General features: G+C 37.3%; 1 protein-coding gene across 2 annotated transcripts in view; it reads right to left on the bottom strand.

Moving 5' to 3' along the window:
- Positions 1–21,572, bottom strand: part of LOC121389652 (arf-GAP with coiled-coil, ANK repeat and PH domain-containing protein 2-like) — a 93,981-nt gene extending 72,409 nt beyond the window's left edge. The window contains exons 1-5 of one of the 2 annotated variants that reach the window (XM_041521295.1): positions 21,335–21,572; positions 13,678–13,735; positions 12,849–12,907; positions 10,652–10,712; positions 2,052–2,069 (exon numbers count right to left, since the gene is read on the bottom strand). In XM_041521295.1, the coding sequence (XP_041377229.1) occupies positions 2,052–2,069; positions 10,652–10,712; positions 12,849–12,907; positions 13,678–13,735; positions 21,335–21,387 (249 nt within the window). In that variant the 5' untranslated portion in view covers positions 21,388–21,572. The remainder of the gene's footprint in view (positions 1–2,051; positions 2,070–10,651; positions 10,713–12,848; positions 12,908–13,677; positions 13,736–21,334) is intronic. The other variant, XM_041521296.1, reaches the window with a different exon arrangement.
- Between the last annotated feature and the right edge of the window lie 2 nt (positions 21,573–21,574).

Raw genomic sequence — 21,574 nt, 5'->3', positions numbered from 1 at the left:
TTAGCATTTGGGGGGGATATTTTGTGGTGATTTTGTGTTGGGAGTTGGGGTACATTTCCAGTATTACTGAACTGAACTGAACTGAACTGAACTGAACTGTTATAGATTTTACAATTTAGGCTAATATTTTCAAAAAGATTAATTAAAATTAAACACATGCACTTGTATGCAAGCATGCAGTAATTTAAATATTTGGTCACATATCTATCAGAATGGAATGACTGTCAACCTCTAAATCAACAGAAGAACAAAAAGATATTTCCATTTACTAATACTCATGCAAATTTAGACACATGAAATATTTCTACATATATTTAGCAAAGCATTATACATGTATGTATGTACAGTCAAACCTTGTTATACCACCCACTTTGGGATCCACCTGATTTTGGCTATAGGAAGGATATGTTTTATTTAACAACACACTCAACACATTTTATTTACGGTTATATGGTGTTGGACATATGGTTAAGGACTTTTTATATGCATCATCCCATAGACAGGATAGCACATACCACAGCCTTTGATGTACCAGTCGTGGTACACTGGCTGGAGCGAGAAATAGCCTAATGGGCCCACTGACGGGGATCGATCCTAAACCAACCGCGCAATAAGCGAGTGCTTTACCACTGGGCTACATCTATATCTATCTATCTCTCTCTCTCTCTCTCTACGTCTCTCTCTCTCTCTCTCTCTACACGTCTCTCTCTCTCTCTCTCTCTCTCTCTCACACACACACACACACAAACACACCGATTTTGGTGAACATTATAATAAGTTTGGTATTATTATGAGTTTTATTATTTCCACTCAGGTAAGTACACCAAAGCTCAGTACCGGCTCCAATGTACCCTAGTTGTTACAGAATAACGAAAAATATGCTATTTGTCACAAACTAGTAGATGGTACATTAGATCGTGTGATGGCAATATATTGGGTTGTTTTACAATGCTTTCATATAGGAATGTGTCACCCAATGCATTGGCGGATGGCAGATAGTGGTAAAAAGGGGTAATTTTATGTAAATGTAAATAAAGATGATCTATGGTCAAAACATTTTTAGGCAATAAGTGGGGATGGCGGTATACTGGAGAGTGGTATGACGAGGTTTCACTGTATCGTAATAATCAACATTTTTATAAACTTTTCAATTAATCATTGGTTACTAAATGTCGAACATTTGATAATTTTAATACAAACACATATAGTCTTCAGAGGAAACCTGTCACACTTTCCCATTACCAATAAGGACATTTTTATATTAATTTACAAATAAATAAGCAGCACATACCACAGCATTTAACTGACATACCACAACACTGGTTGGGATGGGAGAAAACACGATGTGTAATATGTGTGTGGTTAGAGCATATCAACCAAGAACCTCACCTATCCTAAAAGCATAAACGACTTTGATGTATTTAAAAAAAAAATAATAATAATAATGATAATAATAATAATAATAATAATAATAACAATAATAATTTTAATTTTTTTTAAATAACAATAATAATAAATAGAACAAAAAAAAATAATTAAAAGAAAAAAGTACATGTAAAAAATTTAGAAAATAACTGATGAAATTTAATTTAAATTTAATTTATTAAAGTTAAAATTAATTGAGATGAATGTCCAGTTACCAGTTTCAAGTACAAATGTATGTTCCAAGAAAAATAAAACAAAAAAATAAACACAACTACAATGTAGATGCAAAAGTTCATATCACCACTGAAAACTAACACATGTCTATATCTTTATATTAAAAATAAAAATAATAAAAATAAAAACATTCTTACATATTATACAGTATAAAATTTTAATTAAATAAACTTTTATTTTTAATTATTATTTTTTAAACTTTTGATTACAACAACAGACTGAAAATATTCAGTAAAACCAAAAAAATACAACTTGTTTTTTCCAAACAGAACTAAAAGAGTAACTGAAATAAAGAAAGAAATGTGGGATGAACATTCGACAAATCCCATCACACAATGCACCAATTCAAATTAGTCAACAGGCAAGCAGTACTATTCCAGTAAAATACTTACTGCTACTTTCTTGTCGTCCTGCGATTAAATAAACTTACACAGATTAACAACAGAACCCCATACACAATTTTATGAAAATAATTTAAAGGGGCAGACCCTAGTTTTTAAACACTAAAGCATATTTTTCACTATTAGAGCCGTTTATGATCACTGAAATCAAACATTACTTACATTTTATTGTTTATACATGTATTATCAATGTCTGTACAACCGAAGTGTATCTGGTAATCCTAGTGTTTCTAATACCACAAAATGCATTTTTCATATTTTTAAAAACGCACCTGCATCTCAGAAGTAATTGTTATGGAGTCAAATTTTAGTTTATTTCACTGTTTTAATGTCACAGACTTTTTTCACTCTGTTGTAACGTTATCCAAATGAATTAAGGTTTGTAAATTAATCAAACTTAGTGACCATTTTTACGGGCTGAAATTAGGGTTTCCGACTTTAAGATTTTGTTCAGCGAATACTAAATGAGATTCACCCTCACCGTTTAAGGGAGTTAATACTCTGGCTCCCCATCACTCCCCTTAGACTACATGTATATGTAGCTCAAGGAGAATAATTGATTGCTCCCTTAGCATATGAAAAAAAAGAAGAAAAAACATAAGCGTACAAGATATGGGGGATAGGGTGGGGGATCAAATGAGTCCCACCCAGTGCTGGATCAATTTTTTTCATTCGGTTGAAATCAATGGAGACATTCTGGCAAATTGACTTCATAAAACAGGGCCCTGGCCAGAAACCCTTTAACCATCGTTTTCCATTAATCACTGACAACTATTTTTGTTCAAAACAAGGAACAATGGAACACAACCCAGTGGTAAAACAATTACCTGATGCATGGTCAGTGTAGGAATGATTCCCATGTATCTATTTCTCAGTCCAGCCAGGACACTTTGGTATATAAAAGGTCGTGGTATATGTTGTCCTGCCTGTGGTAAAGTGCATATACAAGATCCCTTGCTACTAGCAAAAAAAATGTAGTGGGTTTCCTCTCTAACACTATCTGACTATTTGGGATTTTTCATATGCATCATCCCATAGACAAGATAACACATACCACCACCTTTGATATATCAGTCTTGGTGCACTGGTTGGAACAATAAATAGGCCAATGGGACCACCAACAGGGAACAATTCTATAGACCGATTGCACATCAGGTAAGTGCTTTACTACTGGGCTATGTCCTGCTCTGCCTAGTGACATGTACTCTAGCGATGAATTGTTGCAGCGCTCCTTTTGTTCTTTTCAACATAAAACCATAAAACAGTGTTCAGTACTCATATACCTACACCTAACCTGCTTTCCCATTTATAAGCAATTAACAGGAGTCTCGAGTAAATATACATTTAGCTAATTTAGAAAACATGTTTCAGTTTCTATCCAACTCTGTTTTAAGTATAACACACTCCATTATTACATTAAGACCTGACATCTTGCCAATTTGGGTACTCCATGAAGAGAGGGTATTATATATATGTATATGTATATGTATATGTATATATATATATATATATATATATATATATATATATATATATATATATATATATATATATATATATATATATATATATATACATACACACATACATATACATATACATACACATACACATACACATATATATATATACACATATACATACATACATACATGTATGTAAGCATGAAACTGTGAACTACCTGGCAGGCATCATTTCCTGTACTTTAGAGTAACGAAAAAGATTTAACCAAGGAAAAGAATGTTTCTTTAATGATACCCAAGCACACTGTTTAATGCTGATGTACAGTTTATGTATCTATTAAAACTATATTATGAATTGGTATGTCAAATCCATATTAAATAATGCTAAAAATCATTTAAAAACATTTATATTAAAGGGACTATTCAGAGTTAGTTATCATTGTAACATATTTCGAAATAATCTTGAATACAGTTTACAAGTATTATCAGATGATCAGTTTCTGTCCTAATTTTTGTAGTGGTTCAAACTTCATTTTACTTTTTTTTAAATTTGGTACATGTATATATGAAATGTTTTGGAGGCGAATTAAGAGTCTGGCCTACTACAAACATTAGGTACATGTATATGAAATGTTTTGGAGGTGAATTCGAGTCTGGCCTACTACAAACATGTATATGAAATGTTTTGGAGGTGAGTTAGAGTCTGGTCTACTACAGACATGTATATGAAATGTTTTGGAGGTGAATAAGAGTCTGGTCTACTACAAACATGTATATGAAGTGTTTTGGAGGTGAATAAGAGTCTGGTCTACTACAGACATGTATATGAAATGTTTTGGAGGTGAATTAGAGTCTGGTCTACTACAGACATGTATATGAAATGTTTTGGAGGTGAATTAAGAGTCTGGCCTACTACAAACATGTATAAGAAATGTTTTGGAGGTGAATAAGAGTCTGGCCTACTACAAACATGTATATGAAATGTTTTGGAGGTGAATTAGAGTCTGGTCTACTACAAACATTTATATGAAGTGTTTTGGAGGTGAATTCGAGTCTGGCCTACTACAAACATGTATATGAAGTGTTTTGGAGGTGAATAAGAGTCTGGCCTACTACAAACATGTATATGAAGTGTTTTGGAGGTGAATTAGAGTCTGGTCTACTACAAACATGTATATGAAATGTTTTGGAGGTGAATAAGAGTCTGGCCTACTACAAACATGTATATGAAATGTTTTGGAGGTGAATAAGAGTCTGGCCTACTACAAACATGTATATGAAATGTTTTGGAGGTGAATAAGAGTCTGGCCTACTACAAACATGTATATGAAATGTTTTGGAGGTGAATAAGAGTCTGGCCTACTACAAACATGTATATGAAGTGTTTTGGAGGTGAATAAGAGTCTGGCCTACTACAGACATGTATATGAAGTGTTTTGGAGGTGAATTAGAGTCTGGTCTACTACAAACATGTATATGAAATGTTTTGGAGGTGAATAAGAGTCTGGTCTACTACAAACATGTATATGAAGTGTTTTGGAGGTGAATAAGAGTCTGGTCTACTACAGACATGTATATGAAATGTTTTGGAGGTGAATTAGAGTCTGGTCTACTACAGACATGTATATGAAATGTTTTGGAGGTGAATTAAGAGTCTGGCCTACTACAAACATGTATAAGAAATGTTTTGGAGGTGAATAAGAGTCTGGCCTACTACAAACATTAGGTACATGTATATGAAATGTTTTGGAGGTGAATTCGAGTCTGGCCTACTACAAACATGTATATGAAATGTTTTGGAGGTGAGTTAGAGTCTGGTCTACTACAGACATGTATATGAAATGTTTTGGAGGTGAATAAGAGTCTGGTCTACTACAGACATGTATATGAAGTGTTTTGGAGGTGAATTAGAGTCTGGTCTACTACAAACATGTATATGAAATGTTTTGGAGGTGAATAAGAGTCTGGTCTACTACAAACATGTATATGAAGTGTTTTGGAGGTGAATAAGAGTCTGGTCTACTACAGACATGTATATGAAATGTTTTGGAGGTGAATTAGAGTCTGGTCTACTACAGACATGTATATGAAATGTTTTGGAGGTGAATTAAGAGTCTGGCCTACTACAAACATGTATAAGAAATGTTTTGGAGGTGAATAAGAGTCTGGCCTACTACAAACATGTATATGAAATGTTTTGGAGGTGAATTAGAGTCTGGTCTACTACAAACATTTATATGAAGTGTTTTGGAGGTGAATTCGAGTCTGGCCTACTACAAACATGTATATGAAGTGTTTTGGAGGTGAATAAGAGTCTGGCCTACTACAAACATGTATATGAAGTGTTTTGGAGGTGAATTAGAGTCTGGTCTACTACAAACATGTATATGAAATGTTTTGGAGGTGAATAAGAGTCTGGCCTACTACAAACATGTATATGAAATGTTTTGGAGGTGAATAAGAGTCTGGCCTACTACAAACATGTATATGAAATGTTTTGGAGGTGAATAAGAGTCTGGCCTACTACAAACATGTATATGAAATGTTTTGGAGGTGAATTAGAGTCTGGTCTACTACAGACATGTATATGAAATGTTTTGGAGGTGAATAAGAGTCTGGTCTACTACAGACATGTATATGAAGTGTTTTGGAGGTGAATTAGAGTCTGGTCTACTACAAACATGTATATGAAATGTTTTGGAGGTGAATAAGAGTCTGGTCTACTACAAACATGTATATGAAGTGTTTTGGAGGTGAATAAGAGTCTGGTCTACTACAGACATGTATATGAAATGTTTTGGAGGTGAATTAGAGTCTGGTCTACTACAGACATGTATATGAAATGTTTTGGAGGTGAATTAGAGTCTGGCCTACTACAAACATGTATAAGAAATGTTTTGGAGGTGAATAAGAGTCTGGCCTACTACAAACATGTATATGAAATGTTTTGGAGGTGAATTAGAGTCTGGTCTACTACAAACATTTATATGAAGTGTTTTGGAGGTGAATTCGAGTCTGGCCTACTACAAACATGTATATGAAGTGTTTTGGAGGTGAATAAGAGTCTGGCCTACTACAAACATGTATATGAAGTGTTTTGGAGGTGAATTAGAGTCTGGTCTACTACAAACATGTATATGAAATGTTTTGGAGGTGAATAAGAGTCTGGCCTACTACAAACATGTATATGAAATGTTTTGGAGGTGAATAAGAGTCTGGCCTACTACAAACATGTATATGAAATGTTTTGGAGGTGAATAAGAGTCTGGCCTACTACAAACATGTATATGAAATGTTTTGGAGGTGAATAAGAGTCTGGCCTACTACAAACATGTATATGAAGTGTTTTGGAGGTGAATAAGAGTCTGGCCTACTACAAACATGTATATGAAGTGTTTTGGAGGTGAATTAGAGTCTGGCCTACTACAAACATGTATATGAAATGTTTTGGAGGTGAATAAGAGTCTGGTCTACTACAAACATGTATATGAAGTGTTTTGGAGGTGAATTAAGAGTCTGGCCTACTACAAACATGTATATGAAGTGTTTTGGAGGTGAATTAAGAGTCTGGCCTACTACAGACATGTATATGAAGTGTTTTGGAGGTGAATAAGAGTCTGGCCTACTACAGACATGTATATGAAGTGTTTTGGAGGTGAATTAGAGTCTGGTCTACTACAGACATGTATATGAAATGTTTTGGAGGTGAATAAGAGTCTGGCCTACTACAGACATGTATATGAAGTGTTTTGGAGGTGAATTAGAGTCTGGTCTACTACAGACATGTATATGAAGTGTTTTGGAGGTGAATTAGAGTCTGGCCTACTACAGACATGTATATGAAGTGTTTTGGAGGTGAATTAGAGTCTGGTCTACTACAGACATGTATATGAAGTGTTTTGGAGGTGAATTAGAGTCTGGTCTACTACAAACATGTATATGAAGTGTTTTGGAGGTGAATTAGAGTCTGGCCTACTACAAACATGTATATGAAGTGTTTTGGAGGTGAATTAGAGTCTGGTCTACTACAAACATGTATATGAAATGTTTTGGAGGTGAATAAGAGTCTGGTCTACTACAAACATTTATATGAAATGTTTTGGAGGTGAATAAGAGTCTGGCCTACTACAAACATGTATATGAAATGTTTTGGAGGTGAGTTCGAGTCTGGTCTACTACAAACATGTATATGAAATGTTTTGGAGGTGAATTAGAGTCTGGCCTACTACAGACATGTATATGAAGTGTTTTGGAGGTGAATTAGAGTCTGGTCTACTACAGACATGTATATGAAGTGTTTTGGAGGTGAATTAGAGTCTGGTCTACTACAAACATGTATATGAAGTGTTTTGGAGGTGAATTAGAGTCTGGTCTACTACAAACATGTATATGAAATGTTTTGGAGGTGAATTAGAGTCTGGTCTACTACAAACATGTATATGAAGTGTTTTGGAGGTGAATAAGAGTCTGGCCTACTACAAACATGTATATGAAGTGTTTTGGAGGTGAATTAGAGTCTGGTCTACTACAAACATGTATATGAAGTGTTTTGGAGGTGAATTAGAGTCTGGTCTACTACAAACATGTATATGAAATGTTTTGGAGGTGAATTAGAGTCTGGTCTACTACAAACATGTATATGAAATGTTTTGGAGGTGAATTAGAGTCTGGCCTACTACAGACATGTATATGAAATGTTTTGGAGGTGAATAAGAGTCTGGTCTACTACAGACATGTATATGAAGTGTTTTGGAGGTGAATTAGAGTCTGGTCTACTACAGACATGTATATGAAATGTTTTGGAGGTGAATAAGAGTCTGGCCTACTACACACATGTATATGAAATGTTTTGGAGGTGAATAAGAGTCTGGCCTACTACAGACATGTATATGAAGTGTTTTGGAGGTGAATTAGAGTCTGGCCTACTACAGACATGTATATGAAATGTTTTGGAGGTGAATTAGAGTCTGGTCTACTACAAACATGTATAAGAAATGTTTTGGAGGTGAATTAGAGTCTGGCCTACTACAAACATGTATATGAAGTGTTTTGGAGGTGAATTAGAGTCTGGTCTACTACAAACATGTATATGAAGTGTTTTGGAGGTGAATTAGAGTCTGGTCTACTACAAACATGTATATGAAGTGTTTTGGAGGTGAATTAAGAGTCTGGCCTACTACAAACATGTATATGAAGTGTTTTGGAGGTGAATTAAGAGTCTGGCCTACTACATACATGTATATGAAGTGTTTTGGAGGTGAATAAGAGTCTGGCCTACTACAGACATGTATATGAAATGTTTTGGAGGTGAGTTCGAGTCTGGTCTACTACAAACATGTATATGAAGTGTTTTGGAGGTGAATAAGAGTCTGGTCTACTACAAACATGTATATGAAATGTTTTGGAGGTGAATAAGAGTCTGGCCTACTACAGACATGTATATGAAATGTTTTGGAGGTGAATAAGAGTCTGGCCTACTACAGACAGGTATATGAAATGTTTTGGAGGTGAATAAGAGTCTGGCCTACTACAGACATGTATATGAAATGTTTTGGAGGTGAATTAGAGTCTGGCCTACTACAGACATGTATATGAAATGTTTTGGAGGTGAGTTCGAGTCTGGTCTACTACAAACATTTATATGAAGTGTTTTGGAGGTGAATTCGAGTCTGGCCTACTACAAACATGTATATGAAATGTTTTGGAGGTGAATAAGAGTCTGGCCTACTACAAACATGTATATGAAGTGTTTTGGAGGTGAATTAAGAGTCTGGCCTACTACAAACATGTATAAGAAATGTTTTGGAGGTGAATAAGAGTCTGGTCTACTACAAACATTTATATGAAGTGTTTTGGAGGTGAATTCGAGTCTGGCCTACTACAAACATGTATATGAAATGTTTTGGAGGTGAATTCGAGTCTGGTCTACTACAAACATGTATATGAAGTGTTTTGGAGGTGAATAAGAGTCTGGCCTACTACAAACATGTATATGAAGTGTTTTGGAGGTGAATAAGAGTCTGGCCTACTACAAACATGTATATGAAATGTTTTGGAGGTGAATAAGAGTCTGGCCTACTACAAACATTAGGAAAAAGTTTGTATTGTTTAACCACACCACTAGAGAACATTGATTTGTTAATCATCGGCTATTTTTGGATGTCAAACATTTGGTATTTTTAATATAGTCTTAGAGAGGAAACCAATCTAATTAAAATTAGCTCCTCTATTACATGTGGATCTAACAGTAGCCAGTTGGAGCTCATGTCCACCAATCAAAACCTTACTTGCAGAATCATGCCAGTAATTTAAAAATAATTTGAAAACATTCCGAATTATCCTGAGGGTATACGACATGTTTTGTGTGAATTACAAATGCTAACTCAGGACAGTCCTTTAAAGTTTAACACTATTTTTAAACAATAATTTCTAAAACAGCTTCTCAATTTCTAGCATTTGCTTTCACATTAAATTTGAGTTTGTTTTGTTGGCTATTGGATGTCAGACATTTGGTAATTCTGATTCGTAGTCATCAAAGCAAAACTGACAAATTTTTTCCATAAGAAGCAAGCTAAAAATATTGCATACATTTTTCATTTTATATGGTTACTGGTATATGATTCATCACAGGATAATAATATATAACTCAGAATCCAAATAATTTTCACTGAACAGTGAGTAGTTATTGGGCACCCAGTACTGGCTCCCACACACAGCAAGGTTAACGACTCAATAGGTAGTGTAAGGCCACTACACCTTCGTCACTCTCACTAACCAACTAACAACTAACCCACTGTCCTGGACAGACAGCCCAGATAGCTGATGTGTGTGTGCCCAGGACAGCGTGCTTGAACCTTAATTGGATAGAAGCACGAAAATAAGCACAAGAAAAAGTAGTTAAATTGGGCTTTTGAAAAATCTCACTTCATCTATCATGATCTTTCTGTTACAATAGCAGCCAAGCTGAAGTTGAATGAAAGCTAAATATGCTTGCTACTTTTCACAGCTGCATTCTTCAAACCTGCTCACCTGTTCAGGACAAACAAATAGTGTAACAGCCACACCCTGCATCCCACTCAACCAAAAAGCTCTATCGTTATCCATCCAGAAACATAAATTTATACTTACGGAAGTAAGATTGTCGTCGTGGAAATAGGATGCAAGGTCTCGCACACCCACTATAAATCCCCTGAAAATAGATTAAACATCTGTATATACATGTATTAACTTAATATAGAAATGGGGCAGAATTTAGCTCAGTCGACTTAGTGCTCACCTGAGGTGCTTGTGTCGCAGGATCGAACCATCTCAGTGGATCAATTCAACTGACTGGGATTTTTTCTCATTCCAATCAGGGCACCACAATTGGTCAAAGGCTGTGGTATGTTCTTTTCTGTCTATGGGAAAGTGCATATAAAACATCCCTTGCTACATATGGAAAAATACAGTAGGTTTCTTCTCTGTCAAAAGTTAACAAATGTTTGACATCCAATAGCCGATGACTTATTTATCAATGTGCTCTAGTGGTGTCGTTATACAAAACAAACTAACTTTAATATAGACATGCATATCACTGACAGCAATTACTGTTGTTAAGATTAAGTTGACATGAGTCGGGAACATCACTGATGACACATTTAAAGTTTGTTTTGTTTAACTTCCTACAGACAGAACAGGACATACCACAGCCTTTCATATACCAGTCATGGGGCACCGGTTGGGACAGGACAATCCAGAGTGAATTATGCACAAGTTCCAGGCCTTGACTGTACCCTTTTTCAGTTATAAAATCTGGTAGCCCTCAGTAAAATTGGTAGCCCCATATTTTTTTTTAATTAAAAAAAAAGAAGCAAATCATTTAATTTTATTTAAACATGTTCTTTTAGGTGGGGTGGTTTTTTTTTTAGGTGTTTAAGCATCTCTTTGATTTTGGATTAATTGTATGTGCCAAAAAAATCTTGTAGCCCGGTGGACTACCGGGTTTAGACATCTGGTAACCCAAGCGAGAAATGGTAGCCAAAACACACTGGGCTACCACTAAGGTCGAGGGCCTGACAACTCACTGACAACACAAATTATTAACCCGTCTTGGACAAACAGATGAAGTGTGTGCCCGAGATAGCATGCTTTAACCTAAAAATATATTCAAATTACCCTGCTTAATTTTAATTGCATATTGAAATGTAATTCAAGATTACAAGAAATAAAACATGTCTGATGTCAAGAACATCCTGCTAGAAACAATTAAACCCCCTTGGGAGAAACATTTCCTTATTGTTTTGTTTTCCTGTCACATCCCAACCAATGCCTCATTACTGGTTTATGAAAGGCCATGATATGTGCTGACATGTTTTTGGAAAAGTGCATATAAAAAATCCAATAGCTAATGACTAAAAAAACATTTTCTTACTGTTTTGTTTTCCTGTCACATCCCAACCAATGCCTCATAACTGGTTTATCAAAGACCATGGTATGTGCTGACATGTTTTTGGAAAAGTGCACATAAAAAATCCAATAGCCGATGATTAATAAATCAATGTGCTCAAGTGGTATCATGAAAAAAAAAAAAACTTAACTTTTAACTTTTGCTATGGACATTCTGCTATATTGGAAGGATCTAGTTTGTTTTCTTTAACGACACCACTAGACTCATTTATTAATCATCGGCTATTGGATGTCAAACATTTTGACATTTAGTCTTAGAGAGGAAATTTGTTACAATTTTCCATTAGTGGCAAGGGATTTTTTATATGCACCATCCCACAGACAGGCTAGCACATACCACGGCCTTTGATATACCAGTCATGGTGCACTGGCTGCAACGAAAAATAGATCAATGGGCAACTGCGCATCAGCACATACCACGGCCTTTGATATACCAGTCATGGTGCACTGGCTGGAATGAGAAATAGCCCAATGGGTCCACCGACAGGGATCGATCCCAAACTGCCCGCGCATCAAGCAAGCGCTTTACCACTGGGCTACATCCCGTTGGCAGGATATGTTTATCAAGCCTTTTTTTTTTCATCTTATTTCCGTGCCTATATCCAAGGTTCAAGCACGCTGTCCTGGGCACACACACCTCAGCTATCTGGGCTGTCTGTCCAAGACAGTGCATTAGTTGTTAATTGTTAGTGGTTAGTGAAAGAGAAGAGGATGTAGTCATTAAAACTCGCTCTGGGTGTGAGCCGATACCAGGCTGCGAACCCTGTACCTACCAGTCTTATGTCTGATGGCGTAACCACGGCAAACCTAAGGCTGGTGATCCAGCCATTGATACTATGTCAATACAAAAGGAGATAACAAAGTAAAGTTGGGTACTTACCCAGTGGCTGTACTGAATGTTTTTCCAGTGTCTATCATGGCTGTACACAGCTTCACAAGCTGCAAACGAAATAACACTATTATACATTTAGCAAGCATCGTAATAAGAATATATCCATGTACATGTAGTGATAAACCATGTACAGGTTATTAAAAACAGTGGGCTTGGTAACCTACAGGTTAATACCAACTTTACAATTCTTATTATTATTACCATAAAATCCAGACACTCCGATATGTTTTTCTTCATTCACATCACTGTTCTTGTACGAATTCTTGTACATACATGTATGTTTATATTTTATTAACACACAAAGGATCCAAATTTAGGTGGTGTCCATAGTTTTGGTTTAATAAGATTTTGTGGAGAACGAAGAACCATTCTCGACTTTCTTGACTTAGGTAAGCAATAATTAACAGGACTTCTAGATTATGGTATCCCCTCTTCCCATGACTATTGATATTTAATGTTGGGCTAGTAAATAACTACTACTGCCATGCCTGATGGCTAGTGATTTTTTTCTTTCTTCAAATGTTGCATGCAGTTGTCCATTTTGTAAATATGAATATCCTGCCCCCAACCCTCAAAGTTAGTGTTTTTAAGCTATATATATCTCTCTTTAGGTGGCATCTGATGTTTTACTATTATTTCGTAAAACTGTATTGACTTAAAGTAGGGCTAGTGAACTTTTAATCATGGCTAGTATATGTTTAAAATCACTGATCCCATGGCTAGTGGATTTTATAAAGATTCTAGAAGCCGTGATTATTGTGTTATTTGCTGGTCAGACGATAGCAATCATAACAGAACTGACAGTAACAACTCTTACCCGTTCCAACCGACATTCCAAATTGTCAACATCTTGCTCAGATTCCTCCAACGAAGCACTGAAAATAGAGAAGGAAAAGGTTAAGACATCAGAAATATACAACAAAAACAGAGTCCTTCACGAACAGTGGTCGAAATACTGCCAAACCGACCAGTTTTAACCAGTCATCTTTTTTTTTTTGCCTGTCGTCATGACAGACTCATCATCATGGGATAGGAGATGTTTTTTGCCTGTCGTCATGACAGACTCATCATCATGGGATAGGAGATGTTTTTTGCCTGTCGCCATGACAGACTCATCATCATGGGATAGGAGATGTTTTTTGCCTGTCGCCATGACAGACTCATCATCATGGGATAGGAGATGTTTTTTGCCTGTCGCCATGACAGACTCATCATCATGGGATAGGAGATGTTTTTTGCATGTCGCCATGACAGACTCATCATCATGGGATAGGAGATGTTTTTTGCCTGTCGCCATGACAGACTCATCATCATGGGATAGGAGATGTTTTTTGCCTGTCGCCATGACAGACTCATCATCATGGGATAGGAGATGTTTTTTGCCTGTCGCCATGACAGACTCATCATCATGGGATAGGAGATGTTTTTTTGCCTGTCGCCATGACAGACTCATCATCATGGGATAGGAGATGTTTTTTGCCTGTCGCCATGACAGACTCATCATCATGGGATAGGAGATGTTTTTTGCCTGTCGCCATGACAGACTCATCATCATGGGATAGGAGATGTTTTTTGCATGTTGCCATGACAGACTCATCATCATGGGATAGATGTTTTTTGCCTGTCACCATGACAGACTCATCATCATGGGATAGGAGATGTTTTTTGGCCTGTCGCCATGACAGACTCATCATCATGGGATAGATGTTTTTTGCCTGTCGCCATGACAGACTGGCAATTATTTTATGTTTCACACATTAGTTGGGAATTGGTCAATCATGTTTAATCCGGCAGATTTTGAGTCAGGCCGGGAAAATGTGTAACAGTAGCTGACCGGACCTAATGTATTTCTGTTCTAGTCAGGTGTCACCAGGGAACATTTTGTTTTTAAAATCTTAATTATCATTTTATATATTTCTAGTCTAGAATTAAAAATTGATTAGCAGTTACTGTTTAAAAATTGTATAGTGATTTCTGATATTTGTGCAGCGAATTGCTACGCAATATACTGAACAAAGTGTTCCCTGATCACCAAATCTAGCATAAACAAAAACTCATAGATCTGCTATTTTATATTTATTAGTGTCAAACTCCGAATTCCGTGCCAACCATGTGCTTCCTGGATATGTTCTTGATCTATAGTCCGTCCCATCATTCTATTAATATGTTTTTTGTAAATAATTTCAGTTTGGAAATTTTAAAAAATACTATTTTTATGTGCAATTTACAAATCAATGGAAAATAAATAACTTGTAGTAAATTCCATAGCATGAAAAAAGACGTTCCCTGTGGGACGGACTATAGGAGCTTTAGGTTGAAGTGAGCTTTAGGTTGAAGTAAGCCCAACAGGAAACCTAGATTGCTGAAGATAGAGGTACTACTACTATAGGCCACTGCAGAGCTTATCTTGTCCATTGCCAAATGATAATTTTTATAAGTGACTACAACATTTTACATTTACATATATAGTCTTCAAATTGCTAATAAAATATTCCTGATTATCAAAGACTTGGCAGATATTTCCTTTAAATAGAAGCAAGCATTTTGAGAGTACTGCAAAAGCAATATACATGTAGGTACATGTCTCCTAACAGACCCAACACATTTTCATATCTCCTAAGTTCAAGGGCCATAACTGTCAAAAATTGGTACATCGCCATGAAAGTCAAACCTGATCTGTAACAGTACATGACAAAGCTATATTCAATCTTGAGGCATTGCAAAACCAAAAGTCCAGATAACTATATGTGGAACAGACAGACAGAGGAACAGACAGACAGACAGAGGAACAGACAGACAGACAGACAGACAGACAGAGGAACAGACAGACAGACAGACAGACAGACAGACAGACAGAGGAACAGACAGACAGACAGACAGACAGACAGACAGACAGAGGAACAGACAGACAGACAGACAGACAGACAGACAGACCTGTAGGGAAGTAAAAACTTGTGACGAATCTTCTATTTATCGCATTGCATTCGTAAATATAAGGAGCAGGAAATAGCCCAGTGTTAAAGCGCACACATGATGCACAGTCGGTCTAGGATCGATCCCTGTTGGTGGCCACATTGGGCTATTTCTCGTTCCAACAGTGCACCACGACTGGTATATCAAAGGCCATGGTATGAGCAACCCTGTCTGTGGGATGGTGCATATAAAAGATCCCTTGCTATTAATGGAAAAATGTAATGGATTTCCTCTCTATGACTGTGTCAAAATGACCATATGTTTGACATCCAATAGACGATGATTAATAAATCAATGTGCTCAAGTGGTGTCGTTAAACAAAACAAATTTCTTTAATCAATACATGTAAAAATAGTGAAATATGTTACTAATTACAGGGCTCGACCTTAGCAGTAGTCTGGGTTGTTTTGGCTACCAATTTGTTGCCTGGGCTACCAGATGTTTAAACCCAGTAGTCCGCCGGTCTACTAGATTTTTTTTGGCAAATCCAGTTACTCCACAATCAACAAGACACTTAAATATGTAAAAAAAACCCACCTAAAACAACATGTTTAAATAAAAATAAAGGATTTTGTTTTCTTAATTTTTTTTAATTATGGGGCTACCAATTTTTACTGAGGGCTACCAATTTTTATAACCTGGTAGACCGGTGGGCTACCACTGAAAAACGTTACAGTCAAGGCCTGAATTATGTAATATACTCTTCAAAAGAAGAAACGCAAAACCACATTGTCGTAACATTTGGAGAATTGATTTCATTATTGAATGGTGAGTCCGATAATTACCAAATGTTGCAGGATTGTTCACAATTCACTCTAGTCCATTGTGAGTAAGTGATAGGACACACCACCAAGGTCAAGGTCATCTGGAGTCAGTACCGGGTGTGGCCTCCGCGTGTGTTGACAACTGCCTGGCACCGCCTGCCCATTGAAGCAACCAGAGTACGGATGACGTCCCGGGGGATGGTGGCCCACTCGGCCTGCAAGGCTGCTGCCAGCTCGGGCAGGGTCTGGGGCTGTGGTTGTCGCTGTCGGAGGCGTCGGTCCAACTCGTCCCATAGATGCTCAATTGGGTTCAAATCCGGTGATATCGATGGCCAAGGAAGGACATTAATGTTGTTGTTCTGTAGGAAAGCCGTTGTGAGACGTGCTGTGTGAGGCCTGGCGTTGTCATGTTGGAACACTGCGTTGGCGTTGGCCATAACTGGAACGATGTGTGGCCGGAGGATCTGGTCAATATAGCCCTGTGCATTCAGGTTGCCCTGCACGTGGACCAGGTCAGTTCTGCCAGTGTGTGAGATGGCTGCCCACACCATGACACTACCCCCGCCGAATCTGTCCACTTCCTGCACGCAGTTTGCCGCATAACGTTCACCACGACGCCTATACACGCGACATCTTCCATCATGACGTCGGAGCAGAAATCGGGACTCGTCACTGAACCACACCTGTCTCCATCGCAGTTGAGGCCATTGTCGATGAATCTGGCACCACTGCAGTCGGAGTCGACGGTGTTGTGGTGTTAAGATGACACCTCGAACTGAACGTCTGGCACGAATTCCTACCTCACGTAGGCGGTTCCGTACGGTCTGGTCGGATATCCTGCGCAAACCTGGTATTGCTGCGGCTGTGGAGGTGGCAGTAGTCAATCGTTCCCGAAGGTGGCGTACCCGGATGTAGCGGTCATGCCCAGGGGTAGTGACCCGTGGTCGACCGGATCTAGGGAGGTCACGTGTTGATCCATGTTGCTGGTAACGGTCCCACAGTCTGGAGATGGTGCTTGGAGACACATGGAATGCCCTGGCAACGGCCGTTCTGGATTCGCCTGCGTCTAGTCGGCCGATGGCATTGTTTCTCTGCGGTTCACTGAGACATGGCATGTCCTGGATTGTCAACTGTCGGCCAGATACAGAGGCCAGGCAAGCGAACACCCTGCACTTTTATACTGTCGGTGTTCATGTTGCACGTGCAGACAACGCACGTGCAGTGGTGACATGGTTTGCACGTGGCTGCGTTTTTGCGAATATTCACATTTTGGAACTTTATTGTACAGTAGCTGCGTTTTATCGAATGTAACCGTGGGAATGTGTTTGGGACATGCAATGACCTTATATTCACAAAGCATGAACCGGTAGGAAACATAAAATCGGAGTTATAACCCATTTGTACCCTTTTGCGTTTCTTTTTTTGAAGAGTATATATATTAACAACTTGGAGAATGCACCATTTGTTAAATTCATGTTGACAATGATTCTTGTTGGTTTAACACACACAGACTGAGCATCCCAGGAAATGACTGCAACATGTGGGTTAACAGGATCAAGCACTGTGCTATTGTTGAAATGTTGGACATCGATCAAACTCCCATTATAATAGAGACACACACATATATACATACATGTACTTATAGGTATCTGATATATATCAAATGTACACAATTACGCAATTTATCATGAACATCAGCTGGCAAAAGGTCATCATTCCAATTTTGATACTTGTTACACAGTGGAAATTATAACATTCATGTGTATCAGATTTCAGTGCCCTTTCCCCATCTCCATCCCCCCTCCCTCCCCCCACTAGGGAACATTTTGTTTTCAAAATCATGATTATAGCAATATTTCTAGTCAATTAATAGTTTAAAATTGTGTAGCAATCTTTGTAACTTGCATAGCAAACTGCGATGTGATACTGAACAAAGTGTTCCATGAATGGGCCCCGTTCCACGAAACAACCTTAGCCCTAAGATCACCTTAAGTGCATAGCTACCATATACACACTTAAGGCGATCTTAGCGCTAAGATCACTTCGTGGAACGGGGCCCTGGACTATATAACAGAATAATCTAACAGCTAGCTCTGCTACTTGCGAAAATCGACAACTGACAATTTTTTAAACAAACAGCACATTTTATTTTAATTCGGTAAAAATATTTCATGCATTTGTTGGAAAATAACTGGGTTTTTGCAATTTCTGAAGTTCAGTAGATAATGTGGCAAAATGTTCTGCTAGCCTAGCTTGCAGTATTGTCGACTATGGAATATAGCCGTGAAACAGAGAGGACATATATGCACAGCCCCATAATTTTACCCTATTGTTATATTCATGCTTAGAAGACTGAAAATGCTGTATTTGAACATCTCAAATTAAATTTATTGAAAATTATCTCATGGGAGCATGCCCCCAAAACTCCTCAATGGGTTTGGTCTCTAAAAGTAAAAGAAGAAGTTTGTTTTGTTAACGACACCACTAGAGTACATCGGCTATTGGATGTCAAACATTTGGTAATTTTGACATATAGTCTTGGAGAGGAAACCTGCTGCATTTTTCCATTAGTAGCAAGGGATCTTTTATATGTACCATCCGACAGACACGATAACACATACCATGGCCTTTGATATACCAGTCGTGGTGCACTAGCTGGAACTAGAAATAGCCCAATGGGTTCCCCGACAGGGATCGATCCCAAACCAGCCGTGCATCAAGCGGGTGCTTTACCACTGGGCTACGTCCTACCCCTGTAAAATTTTCATCCCACAGGTCATTGCACTGCTAGTGACCCCCCCGACTTTAAAATTGTACTATGTGGTGGCTAGGACTACAATTAACAAATTTTGGTTGGTACAATTCTAATCTTGTGGACAAGTGAGTCATTCCATTTCTGCACTAACTGCAAACTGTACAAGATAATAATGAATGACTGGTCACTCTTTAAGCCTAGTAAAGCTTTCTTTATTATTTGTCAGGGAGTGTAGTAACAATCACATGGATGTTTAGCCCCTTAAAAGTTGGACATAAGTATATATAATAATATATTTAGTCCCTGTGGGCCGTTTCAAATCCCCTCAAAAGATTGTATAATGTGTAGGGTACATACACGTGTAAATCAGGGCTAGCTCTGGGTCAGCAGAAAACTTCACCAAATTATCTATTAAACTTCCAAATTTTATAGATCTATACCCAGTTATTTTTTAACAAAATATCAATTAATACATTAAATTCTTTTGCTAAATGAAAATAAAATTTGCCAGTTGTTTTTAAAATTCACAACTGCCGAATATGGCAAGTGCCAGATTGAGCCATAGACCTGTAGTGTAAGTGTATGTAATCTGGCCACATATTTGTGAAATTTTGTTTAGGCTATATCGTAAATCCACTTTAAGTTATGATGACACTGTGACACACATCATATTAGCCAATGGTTTTATGATATTGTGGAGCTCATTATATGTACCTTCGAAAATATTATTCCGGAGGGAGGGACATAGTTAGTGTGGTTCTTACTACGTCTGGATCGTGTTACATACCCTATACATACCCTACATGTTTCAACCGTTTCTCAACCGAAATAGTGCAACAAATGGACACACAAACCATATTCACAAAATCCTGATTGAAGTACTTGCATCATTATTAACAAAATAAATCTTCAACGACAACCTTAAAAAATATCCACGCCATTTTAAATTTGCTAAGTAGAGGGAAGCAACTCGCTGTGCACGTTAAGAAAAGTATTGACTTAACATGCCTGTCAGGGCTAGCTCTGCCACTCACCAAATTCGCCAATTGCGAATTTCAGGAACAATTGGCGAATTTTATTTTGATATGGTGAAAACATTTCATGTAATAATTAGTATTTTGTTTTAAAATAACTGTGGATTTTGCATATTTAAAGATAATTTGGCAAATTATTTTGCTCACGCAGAGCTAGCCATGCCTGTGCACTATGAAAATTTATGCCATGTTTCACTATTTGGGGTGGTATGTAGCCCAGTGGTACATCGCTTGCTTGATGCACGGTCGGTGTGGGATCGATCCCCGTCGGTGGACACATTGGGCTATTTCTTGTTCCAGCCAGTGCACCACGACTGGTATACATATCAAAGGCTGTGGTATGTACTACCCTGTCTGTGGGATCCCTTGCTGCTAATCGAAAAGAGTAGCCCATGAAGTGGCGACAACAGGTTTCCTATCTCAATATCTGTATGGTCCATAACCATGTCTGACACCATATATCCGTAAATAAAATGTGTTGAGTGTGTCGTTAAATAAAACATTTCATTCTTTCTTTCTTTTTCAATATTTAAATTATGAATATTACTTCTATTTATTTCGGTACACTACTTAAATAATATATGTTCTGATATACTAAAATAAAATAAATTATAAATAAATAAATATTTTGTTTTAACTTTAATTATAATGAAGAGTATGTGTGGGTGTTTACATAATAATAATATAATAATTAACAATTCACTGTTCAGGAATGGGTTGTTAAAAAGGTCATAGACATACATCCTCGACTGGAATGAGTGAATCCCTGTAAACATTTTCTGCAGGAAAATGGAAATCAAATTGTAACGAGGTCACATCATTACTATTTGGGCCACATCAGGGTCATTATTCTACTATTTTGTTTGATCTATCCATCATCTAAAACTGACACCATCCAATGAAGTTTATTTATAAACACCTGTCACGAATCATGTTTTAATAACTCACCGGAATTTGGGAGAATCCTTCAAACACTCTTTGAAGTCTATTGTACATTTCATTTTTATATTTTAGTTGGAAACCAAATTAACTATTTATTTGACTCTAATTACTAGCTGACGATGTCTGTCATGTTTCTTTTCTTTTCAATCACAAACGCATCCACCTACTTCCATGTTTCTCATTTTATTACCACCAGATGGCTCTTGGTTCGCTCGTTCATTTCCGGATATGTTCGGATGGTGCTTC

Source organism: Gigantopelta aegis, chromosome 15 (genome assembly GCF_016097555.1).
Source record: "Gigantopelta aegis isolate Gae_Host chromosome 15, Gae_host_genome, whole genome shotgun sequence".
NCBI classification, from domain to species: domain Eukaryota; kingdom Metazoa; phylum Mollusca; class Gastropoda; order Neomphalida; family Peltospiridae; genus Gigantopelta; species Gigantopelta aegis.
Note: the sequence above shows the minus strand (reverse complement) of the source record. Positions and strands in the feature narration are given on the sequence as shown.